This window comes from Pteropus alecto, unplaced genomic scaffold (genome assembly GCF_000325575.1).
Source record: "Pteropus alecto unplaced genomic scaffold, ASM32557v1 scaffold20, whole genome shotgun sequence".
Taxonomy (NCBI): Eukaryota; Metazoa; Chordata; class Mammalia; order Chiroptera; family Pteropodidae; genus Pteropus; species Pteropus alecto.
The window spans coordinates 24715796-24743441 of record NW_006436298.1 but is presented as its reverse complement, the minus strand read 5'-3'; the positions used below and the strand labels follow the sequence as shown (position 1 = coordinate 24743441).

At 31.5% G+C, this 27646-nt stretch overlaps 1 protein-coding gene across 11 annotated transcripts in view; it reads left to right on the top strand.

Moving 5' to 3' along the window:
* The window catches only part of TTC37 (tetratricopeptide repeat domain 37), a 73548-nt gene that overhangs the window by 35836 nt on the left and 10066 nt on the right, over positions 1-27646 (top strand). For all 11 annotated transcript variants that reach the window (XM_006913223.3, XM_025047860.1, XM_006913225.3 and 8 more), the window contains 13 exons: positions 125-199; positions 831-972; positions 3086-3179; positions 5799-5876; positions 8157-8281; positions 9093-9216; positions 12119-12340; positions 13131-13203; positions 14832-14885; positions 15051-15162; positions 18175-18303; positions 22068-22189; positions 24219-24377. In XM_006913223.3, coding sequence (XP_006913285.1) covers positions 125-199; positions 831-972; positions 3086-3179; positions 5799-5876; positions 8157-8281; positions 9093-9216; positions 12119-12340; positions 13131-13203; positions 14832-14885; positions 15051-15162; positions 18175-18303; positions 22068-22189; positions 24219-24377 — 1509 coding nt within the window. The remainder of the gene's footprint in view (positions 1-124; positions 200-830; positions 973-3085; positions 3180-5798; positions 5877-8156; positions 8282-9092; positions 9217-12118; positions 12341-13130; positions 13204-14831; positions 14886-15050; positions 15163-18174; positions 18304-22067; positions 22190-24218; positions 24378-27646) is intronic.

Genomic DNA, 27646 nt, shown 5'->3' with positions numbered 1-27646 from the left:
ACACTGAAATTGAAATTAATTTTGCTTTTAAACTCAACTTATAAACCTTTGTTTTTTCCAAAGTTTCATTTATTATTATTATTTTTTTCCTTTAAAACACATTAAGAACTTTTTTTCTTTATAGGCTCTTATTGCAGAGACTGTGGGAAGTTATGACACCATGGATCTCTTCAGGCACACTACAGAACTCAGTATGCACGTAAGAATTTGAGCATTCTTTTCGAGGATTCATTAATGAATAAAGTATTATCTGTGTTGAGAAAATGAATACATAGTGATATCAGATGTTAATGACAGCACTTATCACTATTCTTTCTTAGAAGCAGATAAGCTGTCTTTAATTAAAGAACTTGTTTTCATCTTCCTGTCATCTTTTAAGATCTGATGAAGAAATGACACTGAGATTTAATGGATGCATTATTAGTCATGTAGAATAGAAACTGAGATGCTAAAAAAGAATAAGCATAAGGACTAGACTTGGTTGACATTTCTAGATTATTTATGAAAGTGTTTTAGAATTCTTTTGTTTGGTAATTATTAGTTTTGACCTATGGGATTGGTGATAAGAAGCAAACCAATCTATCCGTCAGAGCTCTGTTTTCTGCACTTAATTTATCCCATTTGATTCTTCTACTTAGGATTGAAGCAAGTGGTTTAAATACGTTCTTAGCTGTGTTATATTATAGTGACTCTTCATTTAAACACACTTAACAGTTGACTTAAGATTAAGATATGATATTTACTGTATCGAAGTGCATTGTTTCATTTCTTAACTTTTATTGGAATATTTATTACCTTATCTTCATTTGTTACCTTTGGCTTATTTAAAGACTGAGGGAGCAATAGGTTATGCGTACTGGGTCTGTACAACATTGCAAGATAAAAGCAACAGAGAAACAGAGCTGTACCGGTACAACATCCTTCAGATGAATGCCATCCCGGCAGCACAGGTTGTTTTGAGTAAATACATAGGTAAGGCTCCTGTTATAGAACGTAAGGTATTTGAGTAACTTGAAATAATTTAAAGAATTTTTAAAATTAGTTAATTCCAAATTAAATATTAGTGTTTTTTAAGACATAAATCTGCCTTTTCTTCCCCTGGTAGCCAAGCAGTCCACTTTTTAAACTTTAGTAAGGACTTTTGAAGAGTGATGAAAATTGTTGTTTCCTAATGATTCAAGGTAAAAGTGATTACCGTGTTGTAGTAGAAAGCATTTTGGAACCTAATGGGCATGGACTGCTGCTGTTGTAGCTCTGCCATTTACTTTCTCTCCAGTCTTAGGCCAAGTATTTTACTTCCCTTAATTTCTGATTACCTTGGAAAGTAGAGATAATTATACCCAGGTTGTAAAGATGTGAGAATTAAATGATATAATATGCTTTAAGTTCTAAACCGAGTGCCTTTAACCTCTCACTATAATACCTGATTTTTCTTTAAGATATTGGAAAAATATATTAAGGCTTAGGAAAAGGACAAAATGGTGAAGTTTTATTAACCATCTATTATAATAATTTCCTTTCCTTAATAAAACTACTGTTGGTTTTAATCTCTGCTCTACTACTTAGTAGCCATGATGAAACTTTGGGCATATTACCAAATTGAATTTTAATTTTCTCATCTATGATATAATAATGAAAGTATCGAATGCTGAGGGTTTAAATGAGATGATTTATATAAAATGTCGTGCAGATTACCCGGCATACGATGCTCAAGAAATTAGTTAGTTTCCCTAGCATTTTATTTCTCCCTTAACAAAATTCTAATAAAGAAGCAAGGAGTTTAAGCAGGAATATTGACAGTTGAATAATATGAAGAATCAGATAAATCGTGTAAAGCAGAAGAGAAAATGTATCCTCATAGATGTTGAGAGGATTGTAATAGTCTTTCTGCATTGAGCCTGGGGCACCCAAATAGAAGACAGTTAGTTTACAAGCATTAGCACTTCAGGGCATCAACATGTTATGCAGCATGCCAAAATGAATGACTAATGAATAACCTACAGCCTCTGAGAAAGTATATGATCAGAAATTTTATTGATAGATTTTCTTACAAGAATGAGTTAACATTTGTAAAGGATTTATATAAAGAGGTAAATCTTTAGCTTTCTGCAAAATTAAGATACTTAGAATAACGAACAAATCATTTACTGAAAGTTATGCATAGCTAGATTTTTAACTCTATAGTGGAGCCATTATGATAATAGATTCATTTAACAAATTTAACTATATCTGCTTAGTTAAATAAATTCTAAATAAATAAATAAATAAATGAATAAGAAAGGATGGGGATACAGAGAATAAGTCTCTTCATCTGTCCTGCTGCGTGTAGATGAAGGGCATGGATCCCTTCTTACTCAGTTTAACTCAGTTTTAGTGAGCCCCTCTTGGTGTGGTAATGTTAGGGTTTTTCAAGAATAACTTTGATTATGTGATTTTCACCTTAAGCTTTGACTTTGGAACCTAACCGTCACTTAAGATGTGATTACACTGTACTTTGTTAAACAATTTAGGGGATTTAAAGGCTCGTCTTTCCCCATACAGCTTTTAATTAGATGTTTTTTTTGTTTGTTTGTACATTAAGAGATACATGATGTTTTTTGACATTAATATTTCAGAATACCACATTGACGGTGCCCAAACCATCCTGTTTCTAGTGTATGATACTGAGTTAATTAAAACACACACACACACACACACACACACACACACACACACAGAACCACCAAAAGAAATTGTTAAATTTAATAACAGGAAGGTTTAAGTAATTAGCCAAATAATTGGATTTCCTTATAAATTAAATAACTAGTTTTAACATAAAGTATGTTTTCAAATTATTATACCTTTAAAGACAAAAATGTTTAAACTTTAAAACATAAGTAAAAACCATAATAACTATAAATGCTATTCAATAACTTAGGAGACTTAAAAAATGACTACTGGTATTTTATAGTTAAGAAAAATCAGACTATTCTTAATAATGCCAATGATCTCAGGAGATAATCTGGTATTTAAGATATTGAAAACACTGAAAATAAAACTAATTTATAAACAACCATTATGCACATAATTTTTTTTTAATTTCCAGAAAGAATTCAGAATTATGCTCCAGCTTTCACAATGTTGGGTTACTTAAATGAACATCTACAACTGAAAAAGGAAGCAGCGGCCGCATACCAGAGGTAAACTTTGCATTTAATCGAAATGCCGTCCTTATTTGTCAGTTAGCCATTTTTCATTTAGTCTCATTCTCATGAAGAAGGTACTAAATAAGTGTTCTGAGTTCTGTCCTAGTTTTCATTATCTATTATTATTACATCTTTGAAAAAGAAAATACACAGTTCCAAATTTTCAGCTATAGTTTAGTTTCTGTTGCTTAACTTAGAGAGAGAGAGAGAACAAAAAAAACAAACAAAACTCAGATTTTGTATTGGGAAAATCCATCCCTTCAGACTCTGTCTAGCCTTATTAAGTACATGTATTTATTCAGAGTAGAAATCATAGCATATAGTCGTTCGAATCACTTTAATCTACTATATATTTCTTCATTACATAAATATTTGTTGAACTGCTGTGTGCCAAGCAGTGTCCTTGGCATTGGCAATTTAGCAGTGAGTTTAAACAGACACAGGCCCCTTTCTCATGGACCTCATGTTCTGGTCGGGGGGAGACACATAAAGCTAATAAACATTTGTGATAGTAATAATTGCTAAGAAAGAAAATCAAAGTAGTGTAAAGGGCCATAAACTACAGCGGCAGGCAGTTAATTTGAGAGAGGTTGAAGTAGATTTACTAAGGAGGTAGTCGAGGCCTGAATGTAGAAAGACCACAAGCCATTTGGTTATCAGGGCAAGAGCATTCCAGGAAGAAGGAACAGCAAGAGGAAGTGCTCTGAAACAGGAGTGGATTTGGCATGTTGAAGAAATAAGGACAGGGTAGTATACTCAAGTGGAATGACCAGCCAGGAGAATGGTAGGAAATGAAATCAACTGAAGTTTTATTCTTAGCAAATTAATTGATTTGTGAATAAGAAAGTAACTATTGATCTTGTGGGCACCAGATGAAAAGTTAAAAGACTGATTGCCTAACCTCTGAGGTACATCATTGTCCTAAATCTAAATAAATAGATGTGTATTAGGTCAAAAATAATTGGGGCGAGCCAAGATATGGAAGCAACCTAAGTGTCAATCGATAGATGAATGGGTAAGAAGAGATGGTACATACATACAATGGAATATTACTCAGCCATAAAAAGAATGAATCTTGCCATTTACAACAATATGGATGGACATAGAGGTCATTATGCTAAGTGAACTAAGTCGGACAGAGAAAGACAAAGACCATATGATTTCACTTATATGTGGAATCTAAAAAACAAGTAAACAAAACAGAAACTGAGTCATAGATACAGAGAACAAACTGATGATTGCCAGATCAGAAGGGGGGTTAGGTGCTAGGTGAAAAAAGGTAAAGGAATTAAGAAGTACAAGTTGGTAGTTACAAAATAGCCTCAGGCATGTAAAGTAGAGCATAGGGAATAGAGTCAGTGATATTGTAATAACAATGGTATCAGATGGATACTAGACTTACTTGTAAATGTTTGTAAATGTTTAACCACAATGCTACACACTTGAAACTAATATAATATTGAATGTCAACTGTAATTAAAAAATTAGAAATAATGAAAAAATTATGAAAAAAAATTGAGGTGTCCTAAATGCTTTGCCATTCTTTTATGGATCTTTCTGTAGTTCAAAGCAGTAATCACTAGATGGTACTGGAGGCTGTATAATGTCACAGTAAACTCACTAGTAAACAAACTATATAAGTAGGACAGAATACAACAGAGAGCAGGATTGAAAAGAAAACAAAGCAGCTTTTGGGTGCTTACTACTTTTTCTTGGTACATATAATAATTGCAAATATTGTGAATCTAACACTGGTCATACCTTTGGCTTAAAATGGCAACTCCACAGTCACTCGGATGTGCACAAATCTTTTTGACTGATTGCTGCTGAGGTTTAATGCCTTAACTAGTATCTGAGGCTTGAAAACTACAAATTAGGTATAAATCTAACTAGAGGTATTGTTTTTAATATAATACTGTCTTATAGACTCCTCTGACAAATTTCGTTTTTCAAGGGGATTACAAGCTTTTCTTGGATATCTCTCCCTAGCTAATCCTCTTTAAACAGAAAAGAAAAGAAAATCTTACTAAGGATCCCACTTTTTTTTAGTTGGTTAGACATTTCCCTGCTTGCTCAAAGAGGACTGAGAATGAGGAGGTAAAAATCTGGGCTGACAGTGTGTTGATATATTTATTTTAAGCCTCTGAGGACTCCTGATGACTCGTTCCCTACTCTGAACTCAGTATTTCTTAAATATTTTTTCTTTGTGTGACAGGTAAAGGCACATGAAAACACTCAAGTTCCTGGCTTCCTAACTCAAATGACTAGCATATAAATAATTTTAAGAGTGTTTTTTATATACTTCAAATATGCTAAAACTTAAAACAACACAGTTGTTTTCCATATTTAGATTAAAATTATTGGAATATTTAAAACTCAATTACAATAAATGGTTTCACTTCTAAAAAGTTCATATTATTTTCCTGACAATCTACAATCTAAATATTAAGTATTCTTTTGTGGTACCAATTTAAGAAAATATGAATAATAGATTATAACTAGCATTAAAAAATTAAATAAATAAAATAAAATCTATAGATTCAGTTATGGAGGAAGAGTAAAAGAATGCTGTTGCATATAGATAATTTATAATACCTTGCCTTTTTTTTTAAGGGCAATTATGTTGTTACAGACTGCAGAAGACCAAGATACTTATAATGTTACAATAAGAAATTATGGCAGACTATTATGGTAAGTATATTTTTTCCCATTAATTCTGTGACTGTTAGATTTTCTGGTGAAAGCTCTGGGACTTGTGAGGTGGTGACCAGTTTCTAGAACAGTGGGCTGGTGACATTGCTCCAGGATACGTAATTTCCACAATGCCAGGCTGTGTTAACAGTTTCCTGCACTGTAAGTGTACTTTATGAGAAACAGGTTTAGAATTGATGATTGTGGCCTACATAAGAACATTTGGCAGAAAGGCAGTTGCTGTCTCTAATAGTAGAAGCCTAATTAACTGGAAGAAGAATTGGATTTATTCTGATTTTCTGTATATCTTAAACTGGGGATGGACATTAAGAGTTCAGAAACTCTTTTGAAATAGTACATAATAATTTGTGTATGTATGCATTTTGGATATGAAGAGGGAGTCATACAGCTTCCTTCAGATTCTCAAAGACTACCGACTTCAAAAAAGATTAAAAAAAAAAAAAGATTAAAAACCAATTTAGCTGTTTTAGAGGATAGAACTAAAACCCGAGAATAGAAGGCTTTTGGCTCAAGCTAAGGAGGCATTTTGAGAGCTGTCCAGTAATTGAATGGTCCAATTTGAAATATATTATTAGAACTATAGTTTGATATTTTGTGATTAGTGCCTACATCTTTTATGGAGCTACAGAGCAGAAAACAGGTAGCAGTTATTTCTTTTATAACCATGTAATTGAATCATATTCATAGACAAGAAAATTTTATTGTTCTGGCTACTTCTCTTTTCAAGTCTTTTAAATTGTCGTGTTTAGGAATTGATAGAATTCTGTCGGTTCCAAGATTTTGTTGACGCAAAAGATAGATATGCTGTAACAAATTGTGTAGAATAAAGTATCTGTTCTCTTCAGTTTTGATGTTTCATATTAAGCAAGTATTTTTGAAGTAAATTTATACCTCCTATTGAAAATTGGTCATCTGTTTTCTTTTTATTTTGTTTTTATTTTGAAATATATTAAACATGTAAAAAATGAGTAAGTAATAGAATATAAAGCATAATTTAATGAATAGTCACCACTTAAATATAACATCTTAAAATTCTGTCTACTAAAAAAAAGATAAAAATTTTGTCATTTGGCTTCAGGTTTCTTTTTCAACGAAAAGTTTACAGGTAAAGTTAAAGCCCCCTTCTGCCTTTCTGTAGTACCATTCTTTTCTTTATCAAAGTAATCACGTTTGCAGATAGTGTTCATTAAAAAAATACTTTTTAATCTCTATGTATTTATACATAACCAATCTAAGGTAGCCCTCTTTTATCAGAATTTCCCTTTGTCGAATTTAAATTTTGCACTGTTATAAAATGAATTTTAGAAGCAAAGGTTTAATTTTATGAAAATATTTCCAATAACACATTAAAAATAGAAACAGCTTCTGATTATAATGATGGGTACAAATAAGAATATCAAAGATATAGTTTTTCTATTCCAGGTGATGGCAATTGAGCTTATACAACTACTTCATTTTTAAAGAAGCAAAACAAGTCATTTTTTGTTATTAAAATGTTTTATACTTTAGTATCATGTAACAATTTTTACTTTTCTTCCTATTAAATATAGAAAAGATATTGGATAGTTTGTGGAATTTTAGTGTGTGTATATGCTCTCCAAAAAAAAAAAAAAAATGGATGTGCAGATGAACAGTTTACATGAAAGCTAGATTTGATTCTGATGAGGTATTTTATGACTTGTTAAGCTTGTCAGAACCATAAGTATGGTTCTACTTATAGTGGTTAATATTTAACTGATGAGGTATTTTATGACTTGTTAAGCTTCTGATGAGGTATTTTATGACTTGTTAAGCTTGTCAGAGATGGTAGAACCATACTTATAGTGGTTAATATTTAACTGATGAGGTATTTTATGACTTGTTAAGCTTGTCAGAACCATAAGTATGGTTCTACTTATAGTGGTTAATATTTAACTGATGTATTCAACTTTAAAAATTTAGAATTCCGTATAAAAGTCAACATGAAATTATTTTTCTAACTTTGGATTTTAATTCAGATTTATTTTTTTAAAAAAACACTGCAATTTAGCAGAACTTATCATTTTCACATGTAATTTAAAAGAAGCAAAGGATGAAGTTAAATCCCCTGGTACATTCTATGTGAAATAAATGATATGCCTTCTATTTTCTTTTCTACAGCTTCAATATTGATAGATGAAATAAAGTTACAAAAGAAATATAGTATATTATCTCTATATTTTGATGATATAAGCCAAAATTATTTCTGATATTAACAGTAAGTTATGTTTTACTTCTTAGTTCCATTGGTGAATGTGATAAAGCTATCGAGGCTTTTAAGTCAACACCCCTTAAAGAGTTAGAAGACATCACGGGTTTTGCATTGGCTTTATTTATGAAGGGTCTTTATAAAGAGAGCAGCAAAGGTAAGTTGCTTGTAGCTGAAGGACACATCTTACTCTGCCAGGGCTGAGTAGAATTTTATTATGGTGACCCAACATAAAGAAAGGTGAAATATTTAGATGGAGGTGGGGATTGTAGTGTTTGTTAAAATCTGACAAAGATTTAGGAACGATACTAGGTACTTTTTATGTTTCATCATTTAGTATGTTATTATGATGAGTAGTTCTTAGAGCAGTGTTATGAGCCTAGTTTTATCTTCATTATTTAAATGAGAAAACTGAGGCCCAAGGTCACTTATGGTTGACATATAAGTTAGCAGGTCTTTACTACTTCACAGTGCTTAAATGTAGATTTCTGATAAATGAAGACCTCAACCATTGTTAGTAATAGTATATTTTAGTTGCTCCAAAAATGCTAGTGGTGTGCATTTTCACATATATGGGCCCAACTTGTGTGTGTGCAGCTCATTATAAGTATCTGATTTTTGATGGAGTTGCTGGTCTGTACATAGGAATTTTGGTGCTATCTCAGTGACGGCAAGCCTCCACTTATTTTGAAGATAGTGACTCAGACTTCCCTCAAGATTCTGAAGATAGAAATTGGGGAATGTCACATAATAATCCTAATGATATCCCAGAGTCATCTTGGAACAGCTAAACCAAGTTAGATTATAATAAATTTTTATTCCATCCACTTGAAAACAAGGGAACAATAGATATAGATTTTTAGTTAGATCTTTTTGAAAAGTAGAATTAGGAAAGGAAAAATCGTATAGTTTGTCAATCAGGATTGCTTTTATGTAGTTTTCTGTTTGTTTCCAATCCTATATAACAGCCTATGAGAGAGCCTTGTCTGTTGTTGAATCAGAGCAAGACAAAGCCCATATCTTGACAGCTCTGGCGATAACGGAGTATAAACAAGGAAACATGGATGTAGCCAAGACATTGCTATTTAAATGGTATGTATAATTGACATCAATACTTAACATGACCAACTACTTACATATTGGGTTTAAATTTGGAGCAGTGTAAAATTAAGTTCTTAATGTTTCAGGAACTTTTTGGTGAACAAAAGGGATTGGACGTACCTGGTTCTGAACAGACTGGCAGTCACAGATAAAACTAGAGATCATGACTTAATTCTTAGCCCTGGATCCATCCAGTTGTTCAAAACTATCCTGTACTCTTTATATATTATTTATTTATTACATTAATTACTTTGTTTTAAAAATATTTTTTATATTTTTATTTTTTCAATTATAGTTGACTGTATTATTTAATTTAAAAAAGAGTAATTGATCACTTGATCTAGTAAGATCTTAAAATTTTAACGAAGCCAGTCGTAACTGGTTTGTTTTTTGGCCTTTAAGATCCCCAAAGAGATTTTTTCTTCTTTCCTTTTCAAAGTAGCATGATAAAGTTCACTTAAAGTTGAGTCTTTAAAAAAAATGCTACTAAATAAAACTTGTAATTATTTCTATATTTTTGGCATAATTAGAAATAACGACTTATGATGTATGTGGTTATTTGTGTGGTCTTTTTTGACTTCTGGAATTTGTGTGTGTGTGTGTGTGTGTGTGTGTGAAAGTTGATCTTAACTTTTTCAGAAGCAGATGATTAATATATGCTATTGGACACTGATTATCAATTAATGCTTTATTGGTATTTTCAGTGGTATTAATCCTCATTATACAGAACTGTACACCCATTGTGGGAAGATTACATCCCTGTCCCCCACCCATTAAATGCTAATAGCACTCCTCAATCATTGTGAAAACCAAAAAATTACGTATATGCATCTCCAAATTACTCCACCCCCTGCAAAGGTGGGTTGTGGGAGATGATTAGCTGGTACTAGTTAAGACCCACTTCTGTAGGATAAGCTTTATATTTGTTTATTCATTGTGATGCTTTTGTTCCATCCTAATTTAAGTCATTTTCTTGTATAATAAATAAGCAATTCATTCTCTTTCTCTTTGCTATTTTGAGAAAACCAATCAAAATTAAAAAAAAAAAATCTTGTCATTTTACATGGATACACCCACATAATGTGTATATATGACTATATATAACATGTTCAGAGAACCACAATTTCCAAATGGCTTGAGGACAAGAATCATGGATGCTAATGTATTGCTGCACTTACTGAGGGCAAAAGTAAACTGAAATTAGTCACGATTAGATCATTTTTAGTTACTATTTAAAACAGTAACCAAAGTAATTTTGAACATTGGTGAAAGTGGAGAAATTGAATGTAATCCTTTTCCTCTTCTCTTCTAAGAAGGAAAACCTTTACCTTGTTTTATGTTGTTGGATCCAGGGCCTAGATATTTTTTTCTGGTTTATGTTTCTTTGTTTTTGATTCTCTGCATGTTATCTTTTAAACTTAACACTACCAACTGCTCTCCCCAACCCCGGCCCCTTGGCATTCTTGTTGACTTTCTTTTATGAAAAGTTCAGTTACCAATTCTTTATTGATCTTGTTTGGCATTCGTATTTTGGGAGCTAAGCCATGTCCTAGGTGCTTATTTAAATGGAAAGAAAAAGGAGTAAGCTTAATAATAAGGAAAAAAATCTGGTTACCAACTTCATAAAATTTATGATGTTAAATAACCATATGTAAAATTCCTAGAATATGGCATAAGACAACGTGCAGGTACCGAGCATTCAGCATATGTTAGCTTAATAGGATGTACTTATTTCAGTAGTAATTAGATTTTGTAAATTGGTAAGTATCAAAAGTAGGAATTTCCTTTTTTTTTGCTGTCAGTAATAGAATTAATTAATTTATATTTATATATATTTATATTTTTTGCCGTTAGTATTGGAATTTGCTGTTTGCTTTTTTTTTAGTTGTACCAACTTATACAGAAATTATATGTGTTCATAGAAATGACTGTCTAATTGGCATTCTTTCCTTTGGACTCTTACATTTCTTAACCCTAATTGTAAAAAGGAATTACTATGGATGTTTTTATTTGCTAACTCTTGACGTGCCCATGAAAATTCACAATTTTATACCTATTTGTCAAAATTAAATTTTAAATACTTTGTTTCCCACTTCCAAAAAATTATAGAAAGACATAGTGGTAGGCATGTGATATTTCATGGGTATAAATATTTCTGTTATATTTTAATGAACTTTGTTTAAAAAATTTTGAAAGTTCTTTTGTTTTGTTACAGAACAACATTTATAATTACTATTAGAAGTATTAAGTTTGTGGAGAGCTAAGGTTTTCTTCATTTAAATTAATAAGGATTCCTAAACATTATTAACTTAACTTCCATAAGGCTAAATCTGATTTCACAGTTGAAAGGGGAAAAAAGTTGTTTACATACCAGATTTAAGTTCTCCTTAAATTATAAAAATACTCACTTGGAATATGGTAGAAATAAATATAATTTGTACTTATTATGTAAAGGCCTGGTTTCAGTACCACAGCAATAGGTCAGAGCTTTCTGAGAATGATGAAAATCAGCTCTCATACTGAAGATTTTTAAAAATTATTCATACCTTCTAGGATTTTATTGTAACTAAACATTTTAGTAAAATTATTCTAATTATTTACCTAGAACTGAGACCCAAAGGACCTGGTTTATATTTGTTTCTAAAACTTAAATATAATGACCAGAAAAGAAATTTAGCTATTTCTGCTCTGTGGTACTTGTAACTGCTTCAGGCATGAAGGGAAATTGCTGTCCCTAGAAGCCAAGGGATTAGTTTTTATGTTTATCTTAAAGTTGGGCTTAGTTTGGTGATTCTTTAAGTAAATTACTTTTTCTAGTAAATGTTAAATATGTTTTAATAGTTTCATACTACTGTATTTATGGCTAATAGACAATTAAAAAATATATTTACAGCTCTATCTTAAAGGAACCAACCACAGAGAGCCTTCAAGCCCTTTGTGCTCTGGGATTGGTAATGCAGGATGCTACACTGTCAAAAGCAGCACTTAATGAGTTACTGAAACACGTGAAACAGAAAGACAATGATTATCAGAGGTGCCTTCTTACTTCAGCGATTTATGCCCTACAAGGCCGCAGTGTGGCAGTACAGAGACAAATATCTAAAGCTGTTCACAGGTAAATTCTGTACTTGTGGACACTGGGTCTAATAATACTTGGTGAGATTGTCTTTGATATTTGGACCTTATGAAGAATATAAAATGAGGTTGGTAAGCACATATATTTGGAAACCAAAATGTAGTTTTATGAAATTATCCATAGGACCAGGTAACTGACTATACACATTGTTTCACGTATAAAGATTTTTTTAAAAAATGCAGTCGATAGAGATAGAGAACAGAAATTTTGTCCTTCCAAACCTTGTTTTAGTACCGTTACTAATTCTCAAGTTTGTGATTTTGTCAGTTTATTACCTGATACTGTCCAGTTAAATGATTTTAGAAATTTTTTGGCCATTCAAACATTCATTAATGTCTTCAAAATCTGGAAAATAGAAAACTGTTTTCATTAGCAACAGTGGTTTTTTATTTATTTTCAGTAGTAAAGTGTTATATCAATAGTTCGTTTTCCTTCCATAGTTCTTATCTGTTTCTTTTTTTCTTTTTTTTTTTTTTTTGAACACAACATTAAATTTCTTTAACCTTTCTTAATTAGATTTCATGGCTTTGTAATCACCACGTTGCTGGTCTTTTTTTTATTTTCATAGGGACCGTTGGTATATATAGAAGATATAAAATATGTATTCTAAAAATAAGGCACTTTTAACCACACATGGACAATTAATATGAACTTGTTTTAGATGTCTAAAAGATTTTAAACTTAGGTACTAAGTAAAATGTTTTTGCTCGTACTTTTTGTGGTTAAAGTAACTCCCATCCCTAAGGTCTCTCCTTTTGATGATCTCTAGTAACCCAGCTGATCCTGCCCTTTGGTCTCTGCTGTCCCGAGTGGTTGCTCAGTATGCTCAACGAAATGCAAAGGTGAGTAATGTTCTAAATTCTGGCAAAAAAATAAAATAACTTGTGATGTGGTAAATAATGTGATTTTAAAGTATTAGCATTTTCATTCTGGAAAAAAACTAATACAGCAAGGGAGTTCTGTTATTTAACCAAATTTTCCATTAGTCATTCAACAAGTAGTATACTCAGTTTCTTCCATGTACTCTTTTACTGTTCTGAGCGTATGGAAGATACAAAGTAGGTGGATTCTTTTGAACACATAGAGATTATGTTTATGGAGATGCGATAAGATTATGCTTGTAATGTTGCCATTTAGTAAGCATTAGCTATCATGTTTTTGAATTCCAAAAGATAATTTTATTTAAAAGCTCCTTAAAGATAAGATAAGAAGAACTAGAACACTGCTGTTTAAAATGTAAATCTAAACATGGAATCATTAATGTTCTATACAAAGGGTTATATATTGTGTTTTAGTTCATAACAGCCAGATATTTTTAGGAGTCTATAAAGTATTTTGTTAACTTCTATGATCAATATGACCTTTCATAGTTTACTTAACTAGTTGGTAAACATAATGATAATAGCTAATATGTTTTGAACACTTATTACATCTAATAATTCCTATATCTGAAGTCTTGTGTAAATCTATTCCTGCTGTTTTTCACACATGGTGATGTTGTTTCTTTGTTAACCTGATTGTGTGTACTTTGTGGAAATAATTCGAGGCCTAGAATTAAGGCACCTTTCTATAGAAAGAAACTGTACTTATTTCTGCCAGGTGCTTGGGAATTTTACCAATTTGGAATCCCCTTAAACAAGGTTTAGAACATGAGGTTTCTGGACCAAACAGGCTGCTGTGCACCTGGGTTGCAAGGTTGTCTGAAACCTCATTTACTTCTGACTCACCTTTAACCTGCGGGTCTCAGCTAATTATGGGTTGCCTATATACTCTCCTCCTTGTGTGAGCCTTGGGCTTAATTCCTGTTCCTCTAGCCCATGTTCTTCAAAACGAAAAATCAGATTTGTTAGGATCTGCGAATGGCGGAAGTGGTCCCTGCTCACTTACCTCTCTGTAGATTCCAGTTTTCCCTTTTAGTTTTGGCCTGGTGTAAGTCCTTAGTATCTTGTCAATTTTCAATGCTTTTAAAAATACGTTTTTTAAATATTTTATCCCAGTGCTTCTCAAACTTTAATGTGAAGATAAAATCACCCCATGATCTTGTTAAAATACAGATTCTAATTCAATAAATATGGGGTGGTGCCTGTTATTTTGCATTTCTAACAACCTCCCCAAGAATGTTGATACTGCTGGTGTACAGACAATACTTTGAGTAGCAAAGTTTCATCCTATATTTTTAGTTATTTTCAGTGGATGGGTTGATTCAGCTGTAAAATCATGTAACTTTTGGACCTTTAATGAGTATTTTAAAATAGAAAAATTGAAATTATCATGGTAGAAAAGATTTTCTTTCATAAAAATATTACATTAAATATTACAGTAATAGTAAGTTGATATTAAGGTATTTAGAAGTTATGAATGTGATAAAATGAACCTTTCATATAATTTAATGGAAAGATTTTACCAGTCTTAATTTTTACTATTTCATGAACATTTATGCTTTTATTTAAATAATTATTTTCTCTTATAGGGAGGTGCTGTAGCAGGGAATGTGGCTCATATTCTGGATTCAAATCATGGAAAGGTTAGTTTGCCCAGTATTTTTAAAATATTGTTATTGATGAAAGAATAATTTTTCTTCCTAGGCTTAGAGGTCACATCATATCTAGTATAGTCTTACTTTTAGTCATTTTGAAAGTCAGGGAGCTGTAAAGATAATTGGTTAACACCCTTCTTTTCTCTTACATAGAAGGCATTACTGTACACTGCAGTAAATCAGTTGGCCATGGGAAGCAGTTCAGCCGAAGATGAAAAAAATATTGCACTAAAAACCATTCAGAAGGCAGCTCTCCTTTCTCCAGGTGAATATAATATAATCTACTACATTAATTAGGATGCTATTCATGTTACATTTGTGATTTGTAGGAGCAAACTTTGTATTTTTATGAAATAAGACAAGGGGCTTTTAAGAAAATGTTTTAAGATTTTTGTATATTATTTGGTCATCTATATTTGGCTACTGATAATTAAAAGATAATTATTGAAGCAGGCTGAAATGAATATCTACCTAAAGATGCTTTAAAATACATTGTTGTAACTCTGAATTATATATTTTCAAGAAGCAGTTTTATTTCTATTTTCTGTCAGTCTGGTTTAAGAGATTTAACTGTAGCTACTAAATTATTTAATAAACATATTTAGTTATTTTTGTGTGTTGTTAGCTTTTTGAAGAGTGGAGATATATCTTCTATGTTAACAGCCAAAGTGCTGGCCTCAGCTGAGCTAACTCTTATTTCTAACCAGCTGTGTCATTTGTATGCCATTGGTCACAAAAGGTGCTGAAGAACTGCCTGTGGACTGCATCAGCATGCTTCCGTTACCGCTACTGGAGAAATGCCTTAGAGGGTTAGAATGTCTAGCAGTATAGGGTTATGAGGTGTATTCTTGCATAACATTATTTTTAATATAAAATATAACATTAAACAATTTATTTCCCCACAGCACTTCAGACATTTGTTAGATCAGGAGGCTATTGTTTTTGGCCAGGGACTGTTGGGAAACAAATTGTACAAAGAATAGGTTCAATGTTATCTTCACAATAAATTGTAAATGTCCTAAACTGCAAAATATCTAACATTTCAGATATTATTTTGTAAAACAAGTAAACAGACCAAAATCATGTTGTTTATCTTTCTTTATTTTTTGAAATAGAATAAAAAGAGACCTTAAACATTTGGGTTTGCTTGTATTATACTTTGAGTAAGTTCCTGATTTTTTGGAGGTGTTCTCAAGCAAATATTAGATTGCTCTCAAGAATTCTTACAGTGTACCCAGAAAGATAGATCTGTTAGCCTTTGATTATGTTAAGTGGCATAAACTTTAGAAAGGTGAGATTGCCCAGATAAGGTCCTTGCTAATGATATTTTCTGATTTTCCTATATTATCTGGAGAAATACATACTCAAGAAAGCAGAGTCATCATATAATATGCTGAAAACAGGGACTGAGTGATGAAGATGAGTGCTTTTTTCGACTTGTCTTTGAACTCCAATGAAAGTGAATATAATTGTACCTATGTGTAGTAGCTATACACATAGACTTTGCAGATCTTTAGTTGAACAAATTACCTTTTTAATAGATGATACTCCAGGAAATCTTTTCAGAAATTTAAATATAACCCCCCCAAATTTAGAATTAAATGGAAGGAAATCCAATTTCTGCTAGATTAGTGCTTCTATTAAATTAAGAGATAAATTAACAAACTATATTTAAAATTTTTTAGGTTCGTAGTATATATATAAAATATAAAATATATATAACATAATATATGACTACTTTGTTTCATAAGGAATTTGAGTTGCTGATTATCTATGTAAGAATTAATAAAAACAACAATTCTTTTGAATTGTGATAGAAGAAATTGCCAGCTAATATCCATTCCCTTCCCAAAATCTTAACAATAATTCCATAATCCTAAGATCCTAAAGATTTTGTTCACTTAGGAGTAAGTCACTATTCAGAAATTGGGTCTACCCCAATTGGAATTATAGGATTTTAGACCAAATGGCACTTGAGCCATCATATAGTTCATTTGCCTTATTTTGTAGAAAATGAGCCTCAAAGGAAAAGCTACCACACAGTTGATTAATGGCATTATTAGACCTGAAGCCATATCTAAGTCTCAAGTCGCATGCCTTTCCTTATATAGTAATCAGATCTTGTCATAAATTCTAGAGACTGGTCCCCATTTCCTTATTCTGGAATTTGATTATGTCTTTCTTATGTTATTTTAAATAAAGTAGTCATTATCCGGGCAGGAATTATTTCGTAATATGGAAGTATGTATTTAATTTTTTTGTAAAAGTTTTTGATCTGCATAAGATTTCTGATTATTCTTGTACTATTAGCAGTAATACTGATCATCTATAAAGGAAATAGATATATATTTCAGACATTTGATAAGAGACATATACTGGGTGGGACAGTTAGATACAAAATATAAAAATAAAGCTAAAAAGTATGTTTAAATGACTATATTGTTAACCAGCACCCCCTTGTGGAACATTAAAATTATCCATTTGTTTTTTCAAGGGTGGCAGGACTAAAGTATTAACCATTGATGTGAACTGCAAAATATTTTTAAAAGACAAAACAAATTTTAAAACAGTCTAAGTGCCAAATCCCCATCCAACTTTTCAATCTACCGCTAACTTTTTAAAAAAGAAGAGTCTGAATTCGTAATCTCTTTCTATTATTACCTCCTGAATCCACTGCTCTCCTGAAGCTGCTCTTAGATGTGAGGGAAAGAAGGAAAGATCAAATGAATGAAAAGATATATAATTAATTGTTTCAGTTGGAATGATAAAGTGACCGTCATGCTAGGCTGTTAGAATGTAGGTAAAATGCAATTGTCTTGAGCTTTTCCTTTGGTTCAGACTTTTCTTAAGAATTGAAAAATTGTATTATCCTGTTTTTCCTGTTAGTGAGCCTTTAGAATGGGCTGAGTGATGAACATGAGTGCCTATTTGATACTTGTCCTCGGTGTCCAGTGAAAGTGAATATAATTGACCTTTCCACAGTAGCACAGTAGTCTAGGCAACTGAACTAACCAGCTATGGAAGGTGAGCTTAATAGGATATTTCTCATAATCTATTGTGTTTGAAAAAAATAGCAAATCTTGAAGGATGAATATAGTAGTGTGTCTTCTGAAAACAAGTATAATTTAGTTTTTCGTTAAGAAAATGGAATTTTTCTGGAGTTGCAATTATTATTATTATTTTTTTGGTTTTTGTAAACTCTTAATACTCACATTTGGTACTTTTTAAATAACATGTTGATGTTAGGAAGCCTTTTAACTATATTTTCTATGTTTAGGTGATCCTGCTGTCTGGGCTGGGCTAATGGCAGCCTGTCATGCAGATGATAAACTGGCTCTAGTGAACAACACTCAGCCAAAAAGGATGGCTTTATACTTGGCACTGTACTCTGCTGTTTCTGCTTCAAGTAAGTTTTAAAAAGCATTTTATACATGATACATTTAGGGTAATGTACTCAGAAGGATATTGCCAAAACATAGTGGGAACAATTAGCCCTACACTAAAGGCTGTTATGGTCTCATTTAAGCTTAAAAGCAAGCCTTGAAAAGATCAGATCATTTTCAAGAAGCTTTAACTGCTTATAGAACAAAGCTCAAGAACGTTATAGGAAAACAAAGATAATCTGGCATTCAACAAGGTAAAATTCACAATGTGTGATATACAGTTGATAGACATGCAAAGAAGCAGAAAAATACCACTCATAATGAGGAGAAAAATCACTAGAAACAGATCCACAAATGACACATGAGAGAAGTCTTTTTAGAATATAATTGACCATTTAAAGTATGTATGACAACAATAGCACAAAGGCCAGGAGGGGAAAATAGAAGTATTCTTCTGTAAAATTTTTATACTATACGTGAAGTGGTATAATATTAAAGGTAGATTGTGACAGGTTAAAGGTGAATACACTAAACCTTACAGTAGACACTAAAAAATAGTTATAGCTAATAAGCCACTCAAGTAAATAAAGCAGAATCATAAAAAAAATACAAAAGAAGAGGAAAAGGGAACAAAGAATGGATAAGGCAAATAGAAAACAATAACAACACATTAGAGTTAAACTCAACCATATCAATAATCGAGTTAAATATTAATGGTCTAACTACCCTAGTTAAAAGGCAGAGATTGTTAGATTGGATTAAAAAGCAAGAGCCAACTATATAGTTACTGCCTAAAAGAAACATGTGGCTAAAACGTAAATCTATTTTTAAATATAAAGACAAAAAAAGCCCTAAAAAGTATAAGTATGGAAAAAGACATACCATGCCAACACTAATCAAAAGAAAGCTAGAGTGTCCATGTTAATTTCAGACTAATTAAATTTCAGAGCAAGGAATATTGCAGTGATAAGGAGGGTCATTTCACGATGGAATCAGTTCATCAAAAAGACATAACAATATAGGCATACTTTGTTTTATTGTGCTTTGCTTTATAGCATTTTGTAGATATTGTGTTCTTTACATATTGAAGTTTGTGGCAACACTACATTGAGCAAGTCTGTCTGCACCATTTTTTCAACAGCATTTGCTCCTTTTTTGTCTCTCGTTACATTTTGGTGATTTTCACAATATTTCAAACTTTTAAATTATTATTATATTTCTTATGGTGATCTGTGATCTTTGATATTACTATTGTAATTGTTTTGGGGCACCATGAACTGCATCCATTTAAGATGGCAAACTCAATCAATAAATGTTGTATGCCTTCTGACTGCTTCACTGACCTGCGATTTCCCCATCTTTCTCCCTTTCCTTGGGCCTCCCTATTCCCAGAGACACAACAATATTGAAATTAGGTCATTAATAGCCCTATAACGCCTCTAAGTATTCAAGTGAAAAGAAGAATCAATTGATGTGCAAACTTCATTGTCTTATTTTAAGAAATTGCCACAGCTACCCAACCTTAAGTAACCACCACCCTGATTAGTCAGTAACCATCAATATTGAGGCAAGACCCTCCACCAGTAAATAGATTACAGTTTACTATAAGCTCAGAGGATGATTAGCATTTTTAGCAATAAAGTATTTTTAATTAAGGTATGTACATTGGTTTTTTAGACATAATGCTATTGCACACTAAATAGATTACAGTATAGTAGATACATACTTTTATATTCACTGGGAAACCAAAAGGTTAGTGTGACTCACTTTATTGCAGTGGTCTGTAACTGAACCTGCATTATCTCCGAGGTACACATGTAATAAACATTTAGGCACTGATTAACAAAGCTTCAAACGACACAAAATGTACATTGTATTTCACAATAAAATAAGTAGAAAAAATGAAAAATTGTGGAAAAATGCATGGAGCAGAAGCTTATAGAAATGAAAGGAGAGGTAGACAAACCCACAATTTTAGGTAGAGATTTCAACACTCTTCTTTTAATAATTGATAGAACAGTTGGACAGAAAAATCAGTAAAGATATAACAAAGACTTGAACAACACTGTCAACTAACTTGACCTGATTGGCATTTGCAGAACACTTCTAACCACAGCAGAATGCATGTTGTTGTAAAGTGCACACAGAATATTTACCCAAATATATTGTATCCTGGGCCATAAAACAGTCTAAATAAATTGAAAAGGATACAAATCATACAAAGTATGTCATCTTAATATAATGGAATTAAATTTGAAATCAGTAGGAGGAAAATATATGGAAAATTCCCCAATATTTGGAAACTAAATAACATACTTCTAAATAATCCAAGTCAAAGAGTAAATCAGAAGGGAAATTAGAAAATATTTTGAAATGAATGAAAATAGAAAAACAACATATCAAAATTCTACAATGCTACTAAAACACTGCTTATAGGGAAGTTTATAGCATTAAATGGAAAATAAGAAAGACCTTTAATTAATGACCTCGCCTTTACCTTAAGAAACTAGAAAAAGGAAGAGGAAATTAAACCCAAAGTAAGCAGACAACAAAAAATAATGAAGAGTAGAGATCAATGAAATAGAAAACAGAAACTCAATAGAAGCAAAACTTAGTTATTTGAGATCAGTAAAATTGATAAACCTCTTGCCAAGACATAGAGAAAAAAGACAATACCAATGTCAGGAATGAAAGAGGGTATATCACTATAGCTATTAAAAGGCTTATGAACAACTTTATGACATTAAATAAGACACAAAGCTTACTTAAGGAGAAATAAACTGAATAGTTTTATATTTATTAAAAACACTGAATTTATTGTTAAAAATCTTCCCACAAAGAAAACTCTAGGACCAAATGACTTCACTGATGTATTCTACCAAACATTTAAGGAAGAAATAATATCATTTCTCCACAAACTCTTTAAGAAAGTTGAATAGGTGGTAACACTTCCTAACTTCTGAGACCAGAATTACCCTGATACAAAAACCAAACAAAAGAAATTACAAGAGAACTACAGAATGACATCACTAATGAACATAGATACAAATATTTATAATAAAACTTTAGCAAATCAAATCCAACAATACATAAAAAAGATACATCATGATCATATGCAGTTTATCCTATGAATGTAAGGTTGCTTTGACATTTGAAAATGAATGGCATTTACCATGTTAACAATTGTGAAAGATGCCAAAGAATTTTTACTTTATGATTCAATTTATAAGAAATTTTAGAAAATGCAAACTGATCTGTTTTGACTGAAAATAATTAGTGATTGCTGTGGGACATAGGGTAAGAGGAGGGCTGGGGACAGAAGTGATTACAAAGGGGGAAGAGAAGACTTTTGATGATGATGAATAAGTTCATTATCCTGATTGTGGTGATGGTTCATAGATGTATACTTATGTCAAAACTCATCAAATTGTACAGTTTGAATATGTGTATATGTACAGTTTATTGTGTGTCAATTATATTACAATAAATCTAATTTTTTCAATGAATTACTTTTACTTTTACTATGGATATAGTGATTTTTATATGAGTCACAAGTATATAAGATCTTAAGTTATTCAACTACAAATATTCCTACCAGGGACTACCATGAAACTTTTCAGAAACCTTTCTTACGTCAGGGTAGTCTGTGGCATTCCAGTGGTACATGTAAGTGTTAAAAATCATATATGCATCAGTCTTATTGTAATACCTACTAGCAACTAATAACTCCCTTGAGAACACATTATAAATTGCAGAAGAAGGTAATATTGACATTTTTTGTTTATAGTTAAAGACAAAGAATTCCTTGAAAGTTACAATGAATCTCTTGAAAAGTGGTCTCTCTTCCAAGCTGTCACTGGTCTAGTGGACACAGGAAGAATATCTGAAGCTGAAGCCCTTTGCACAAAGGTATTGTTATGGAAGTGTTATCCTATTTGGAAAATAACTTCAAAAATAAAGTGCATCTTATTTAAGAGCATATGGTGGTGGTTGTGGTGATAGTGATAATGTTAATGATGATGATGATAACACCCAACATTTATTGAGTACTTACCATAGCCAGTCACTTACCACAGTACTTACTGCTGCTGAACTACATTTAGCAGTTTGTGTTTGAACTTCACAGCAATCCTATAACATAAGTACTTATTATTATCTCCATTTTTACAAGTGAAAAAAACTAGCGCTTAGAGAGGACAAGTAATTTGCACAGGGGCTCACAGCTAGAAATTGATAGAGTTGCCATTTGAACTTTGTTTGACTCTAGGACCCAAGCTGTTAATAGATTTTTTGGGGAGGGAGGGTACCATTAGGGAAACAGTATTTTCCTATGATTTCTGGTTCCTCCTTTCAGAGTGTAGTTTTTACATACCTGAGTTGTAGGCTCTGTGAGTAGATTCTAACCACCTTGCCTATCACATAATAGGAGCTCAATAAATGTTTATTGAATGAATAAATCAGTTTCATAAACCTACTCAGAAATAATTTAATGGGTTAGGAGAGTTTTAAAACATTACTTTTTTTTTTTATGTCAAGTCATATGAACAATTTTATTCTGGCCTTACTATTTCCTCACCACTTTTTCTGAGTAGTGATCCTATTTTTACACGAAAAGCATATACAATTATCAAGTCCCTCAAATTGATTTATTTGGAAGTTGCTTAAGAGCAGTTTTTTTGCCCAATTTCTAATCATACACAAATGATAATTTAACTATGAATTATATTTCAGTTTTCTCCACTTTGAGGTTATTTATGAATCAGAACTTTTTAAAGATAATAGCTGAAATGAAATAGCTGAAAGAAATTAATGACCGGGTGATAACATTAACACCTTGGATGTTTACCAGAGCCAAAACATCACTTTTTAAACATCATGTTTCATAAATGTTTACCAAGGAGATTGTGTTGTCTTTTAGAATTTTCTTTTGAAAGATCAGGATAAATTTTAAAGAGAAAGAGGAATGGATCTTTTAAGATCCTTTAGGCTCTTGAATTATCTTAAAAGCAGAGTAGTAACTTCTTTATTTAAGAAATTCCATCTAAGTTCAGAACAGGTTAGTATTATATAGTGAGAGTTTAGTAAGGAGAAATTTTAAGTTGCTATGTTCTCTCTGACAGAATGAAGGCTACTATGACCCTTTCCTTGTCATTTTATTGTTCCAACCTCTTGTTTAGAAAAGAAGCAATCAAGTACATTTTAGAAATAAATACATTTAAGATTGTAATCTAATTAGTAAAAATAGTGAACATGTTATTGAGGGGCAAGCAATAAAGGAAGAAATATTTAAAAGGATAGTGGAAGGACTTGTTTTGAGAAATTTCTTTAACTTCTTTCATATGTATTGTGGAAGGAGATATATATACATACATACATTTATATATGTATTTGTGTGTAGTATATACATAATAGCTTAGTAAAATAGATAAATGGGTCATTTCTCTTATTTCTAATGTGGAAGAAAGCTGTACTTAGAGGAAGGATATGCAATGACTGTCTTTGTTAAGAGGCTGAGAAAGGAAAAAATTTATTGCTTTCTTTTTTACATAGTATTGTTTCTTCCAATAAGGGATAGTGTTAGCCTTCATTGTTAATTTTATATTTTCTTAGTTCTGCTCTTTATGTTCAGAACCTAAAGTTCTTAGGATATCACCTGAGAATAAAACAAGTCAAAGGGACATACTAGATCTAAAATAAATGACTTATAAACTACAATAATAGCATTATCGATTTTAAAGATTATTTAAATGTAGAGTTTGATATCCCCAAGGTGTTCAGGGTCTGTTTATTTTACTTTTGTAGTTGTTTATTTTTTTATTAAGAAAAGGTCAAATTTAGATTTTTTTCCCCCCTCAACATGTGGAATAGCTTAATTGCCTTTTACATTGAACATTTAAGAACCTATTTGATGTCTTTCTATTTGGGGTTTAAATTTTAGAATTTAAAAAGTAATCCCGATCAGCCAGCTGTTATCTTACTTTTGAGACAAGTTCAGAGTAAACCACTCCTGGAGTGCCAAAAGCCTCTCCCAGATGGTGTACTTGAAGAGCTGCAAAAAACAGTCATGTCCAACTCGACCTCTGTTCCAGCTTGGCAGGTAAATTTCTTCTTTCTAACATGAGTCCTGAATTAAAATACTCTATGGTATTAGCTTAGGTTAGGAGTTGCTCCATTTTTATTTGTCTTGCCTTTAAACTCACCAGGTATCTATCATTTTCAAGATTTAAAGGATGTTGTGATTAGAGGAACAAAGGAAGTTAATACTAATTTTAGGATCTGCTGGCTATAAATGCATCAGAGCTTTCTTAATTAGTGATTATAAATTTTCTCAATTTAAAACAATGTTGAAAATATTGTTCTGTATATGTGGTTGATGTAGGAAAGCTAATGGAAGTGTTAACAAACCTTATATAATAAGGTTACTGTAATGGTGTTTAACTTTATCTCCAGAGGGGATGCATGTAATTTTTTCCTTAGCTACCTTACAGGTCACCCATATGTAAGATTTTAATGGTTATTTAGTGTTTTTAGAAATAGTTATTTTCAGGATTGATGCCTGGATCAACAGACTGTCCCTTTAGCTGGCTCTGGTTATCCACATGACAGATACATAATGATGAGTATGTGCTTTATTCTTATTGATATTCAAATACAAAAAACATAGAATTATTTTATTCAATTTATTTTATTTTCCAATAAGAAAGCCACAAAGGAAGTTTCAAAGGGGCTTTTTGATATAGATTGTGTAGTTTATTTTACTGCAATTTATTCTTTGTTCTGAGCTTTCATTATATAAACTTTTTGATGTCTCTGCTTAAAAAGATAATCTAATACAATAAAATAGTTGGATTACGCAAGCTTAAGTCTCCTCTTTAATCTTTGAAAAAAAGATGGTGTTTTTTTTCCTGGCTTAGAGTAAGTTTGCCATGTGAGAGTTAAGGTACTTTTAATTCTAAGGTCAACTGGATGGATATTTGTGATCTCATTCATATCCTTTATCAAAGATAAAAATACTTTGTCAAATTAAAAATAAAGAATTAAAGGGAAGATTATATAGTAAGTAAAGTCTTAAGAGATGGTATATGTTACTATATAATTCACAGAGAATAAAGTGTAAAAAAATACTGAAAATACCACTCATTACATTTTTATATATGTATATACCTTCTTAACCTCTACCTATTTCAAGATACAGAACATTTCCAGCAACCTAGCTGCCTCTCCTATACCTCTCCTTTTGATCTCCCCCCACCTCAAAAAAGGAGGACCACTATTCTCTAACTTCTGTCTAGTTTTTCCTGTTTTTGAACTTCATACAAATGCAATATTCTTTTATAGCTGGTTACTTGCATTCAGCATCTTATCTAGGAGATTTATTTAGTTGTTTCATGTAGCCATAGTTTGTTTTTTTCCATTTCATTTTATGAATATACTATAATATACATTCCTTTTACTACTGACATTTAGATTATTTCCAGGTTTTAGCTATTTTGATTAATGCTACTGGGTCCATCCTTAGATGTGTCTTTTGTTGGGTCATGTGTTTACTTTAGCAGATCCTTTAGGTCTTCTAAAATGATTTTCTGATTTACATTCTCACCAGCAATTTATGAACATTTTAATTGCTGATATTTCAGTGGATATGTAGGTAATAGTATCTTGGGGTGGTTTTAACTTGAATTTATCTGATGATTAATGATATTGAGCCACTTTTCATATGTTTATTGATATCTTTAAAGTGCCTTTTCTTTTTTATAGTTTTCTTTTTTGTAGTTTATCATGGGGTGTTTGCTTTTTTCTTATTGGATTGTTGGAATTCATTATATTTTTGGATAAAAACACATTTTCTTTTTTTTGTCTTATAAATATTTTCTCACATATTCCTTGGCTTAACACTTTATTAATGTTATTTTTTGATGAAGACATCTTAATGTTAATGAAGTCTATTATTTTTTGATGGTTAATGCTTTATTGTGCTCTGTTTAAGAACTCCAAGTTTATGAAGATATTTTTCTGTTTTCTTTTAGAAACTTTTGTTTTACCTTTCAAATGTAGGTCTATGGTCCATCATAGAGTAATTTTTTGTGAATGTTGCAGGGTCAAGGTTTATTTTATAGATATCTCATTGTTTGAGCACTATTCTTTGAGAAGACAATTCTCTCCCCACTGAATGCTAGTAATGCTTTTATCATAAATCAGGTGGCTTTGTATATGTGGGTCATTTAGGGCTCCTATTCTATTTCATTGATCTATTTGTTTATTCTTACATATAGCTTTATAATTAATCTTGATATGTGTTAATATTAAGGCCTCCAACTTTTTTGTTCTCCAAGTTTTTCTCAGTCATTAGAGGTCTTTTGCAGTTACATTTATATTGTCAACTCCTCCGCCCACCCGGCAAACACATACAAAAGCGCTGATGGATCTTGACTGGAATTGCATGAATCTCGAGTTTAATGTGCAGAGAAGTGACGAAGTAATAGTATTGAATTTCTCTATCCATGAATATGGTGTATCCCTCATATTATTTAAATTCTAAATTTGAGAAGTGTTTTATCATTTTCATTGCAGAGGTCCTTCTACATTTGTGTGTTAAATTTATTTTTAGATATTTTTTTGTTCCATTGCAAGTGGCGTTTTTTTTCTGTATATTAGCTCCAAACATTTAGAAATGCAGCTGATTTTTGTATATTGACCCTCCAGCAACCTTGCTAAATTCACTTATTTTTGAAATGTTTTTTGAGTTTTTTGCATACACAGTTATGTCATCTGGAAATAATAAAGTTTTACTTTTAGTATTTCAATTTTTTTTGTGGAAGTACAAATCATTTTTTTTAGACTTTAAACTTTTCTACATTTTCCATATTCTTATATTATTTTCTTGCCATATTGCACTGTTTAGAACCTCTAATACAATGTTAAATAGAAATGGCAATAAATGAACATTCTTGTCTTAGTCTCTACCTCAGATACAAAACATTTGTTATTTCATAATTAAGTATATTTTCTGTAGGTTTTGTAGATACATTTATCAGATTAAGGTAGTTCTGAGTTTTTCAAGAGATTTGTTTTTATCATGAATGAGTATTGCATTTTGTCAAAAAAAATTGGGGCATCTATTAGGAATGGTTCTTTTTCTTTATTCTGTTAATGTGATGGGTTGCATTGATTTTCACATTTTAAAACAACCTTGCATTCTTAGAAGAAACCCTACTTGGTCGTGATGTATTATTCTTTTTACGTTATTGCTTGGGTCCATTTGTTAATACATTTGTTTAGATTTTTTATACCCAAATTCATGAGAGAAAGAGGCCTATAATTTTTCATTCTCGTAAGGTTCTTGTTAGGTTTTGGTATCTGTGTTAT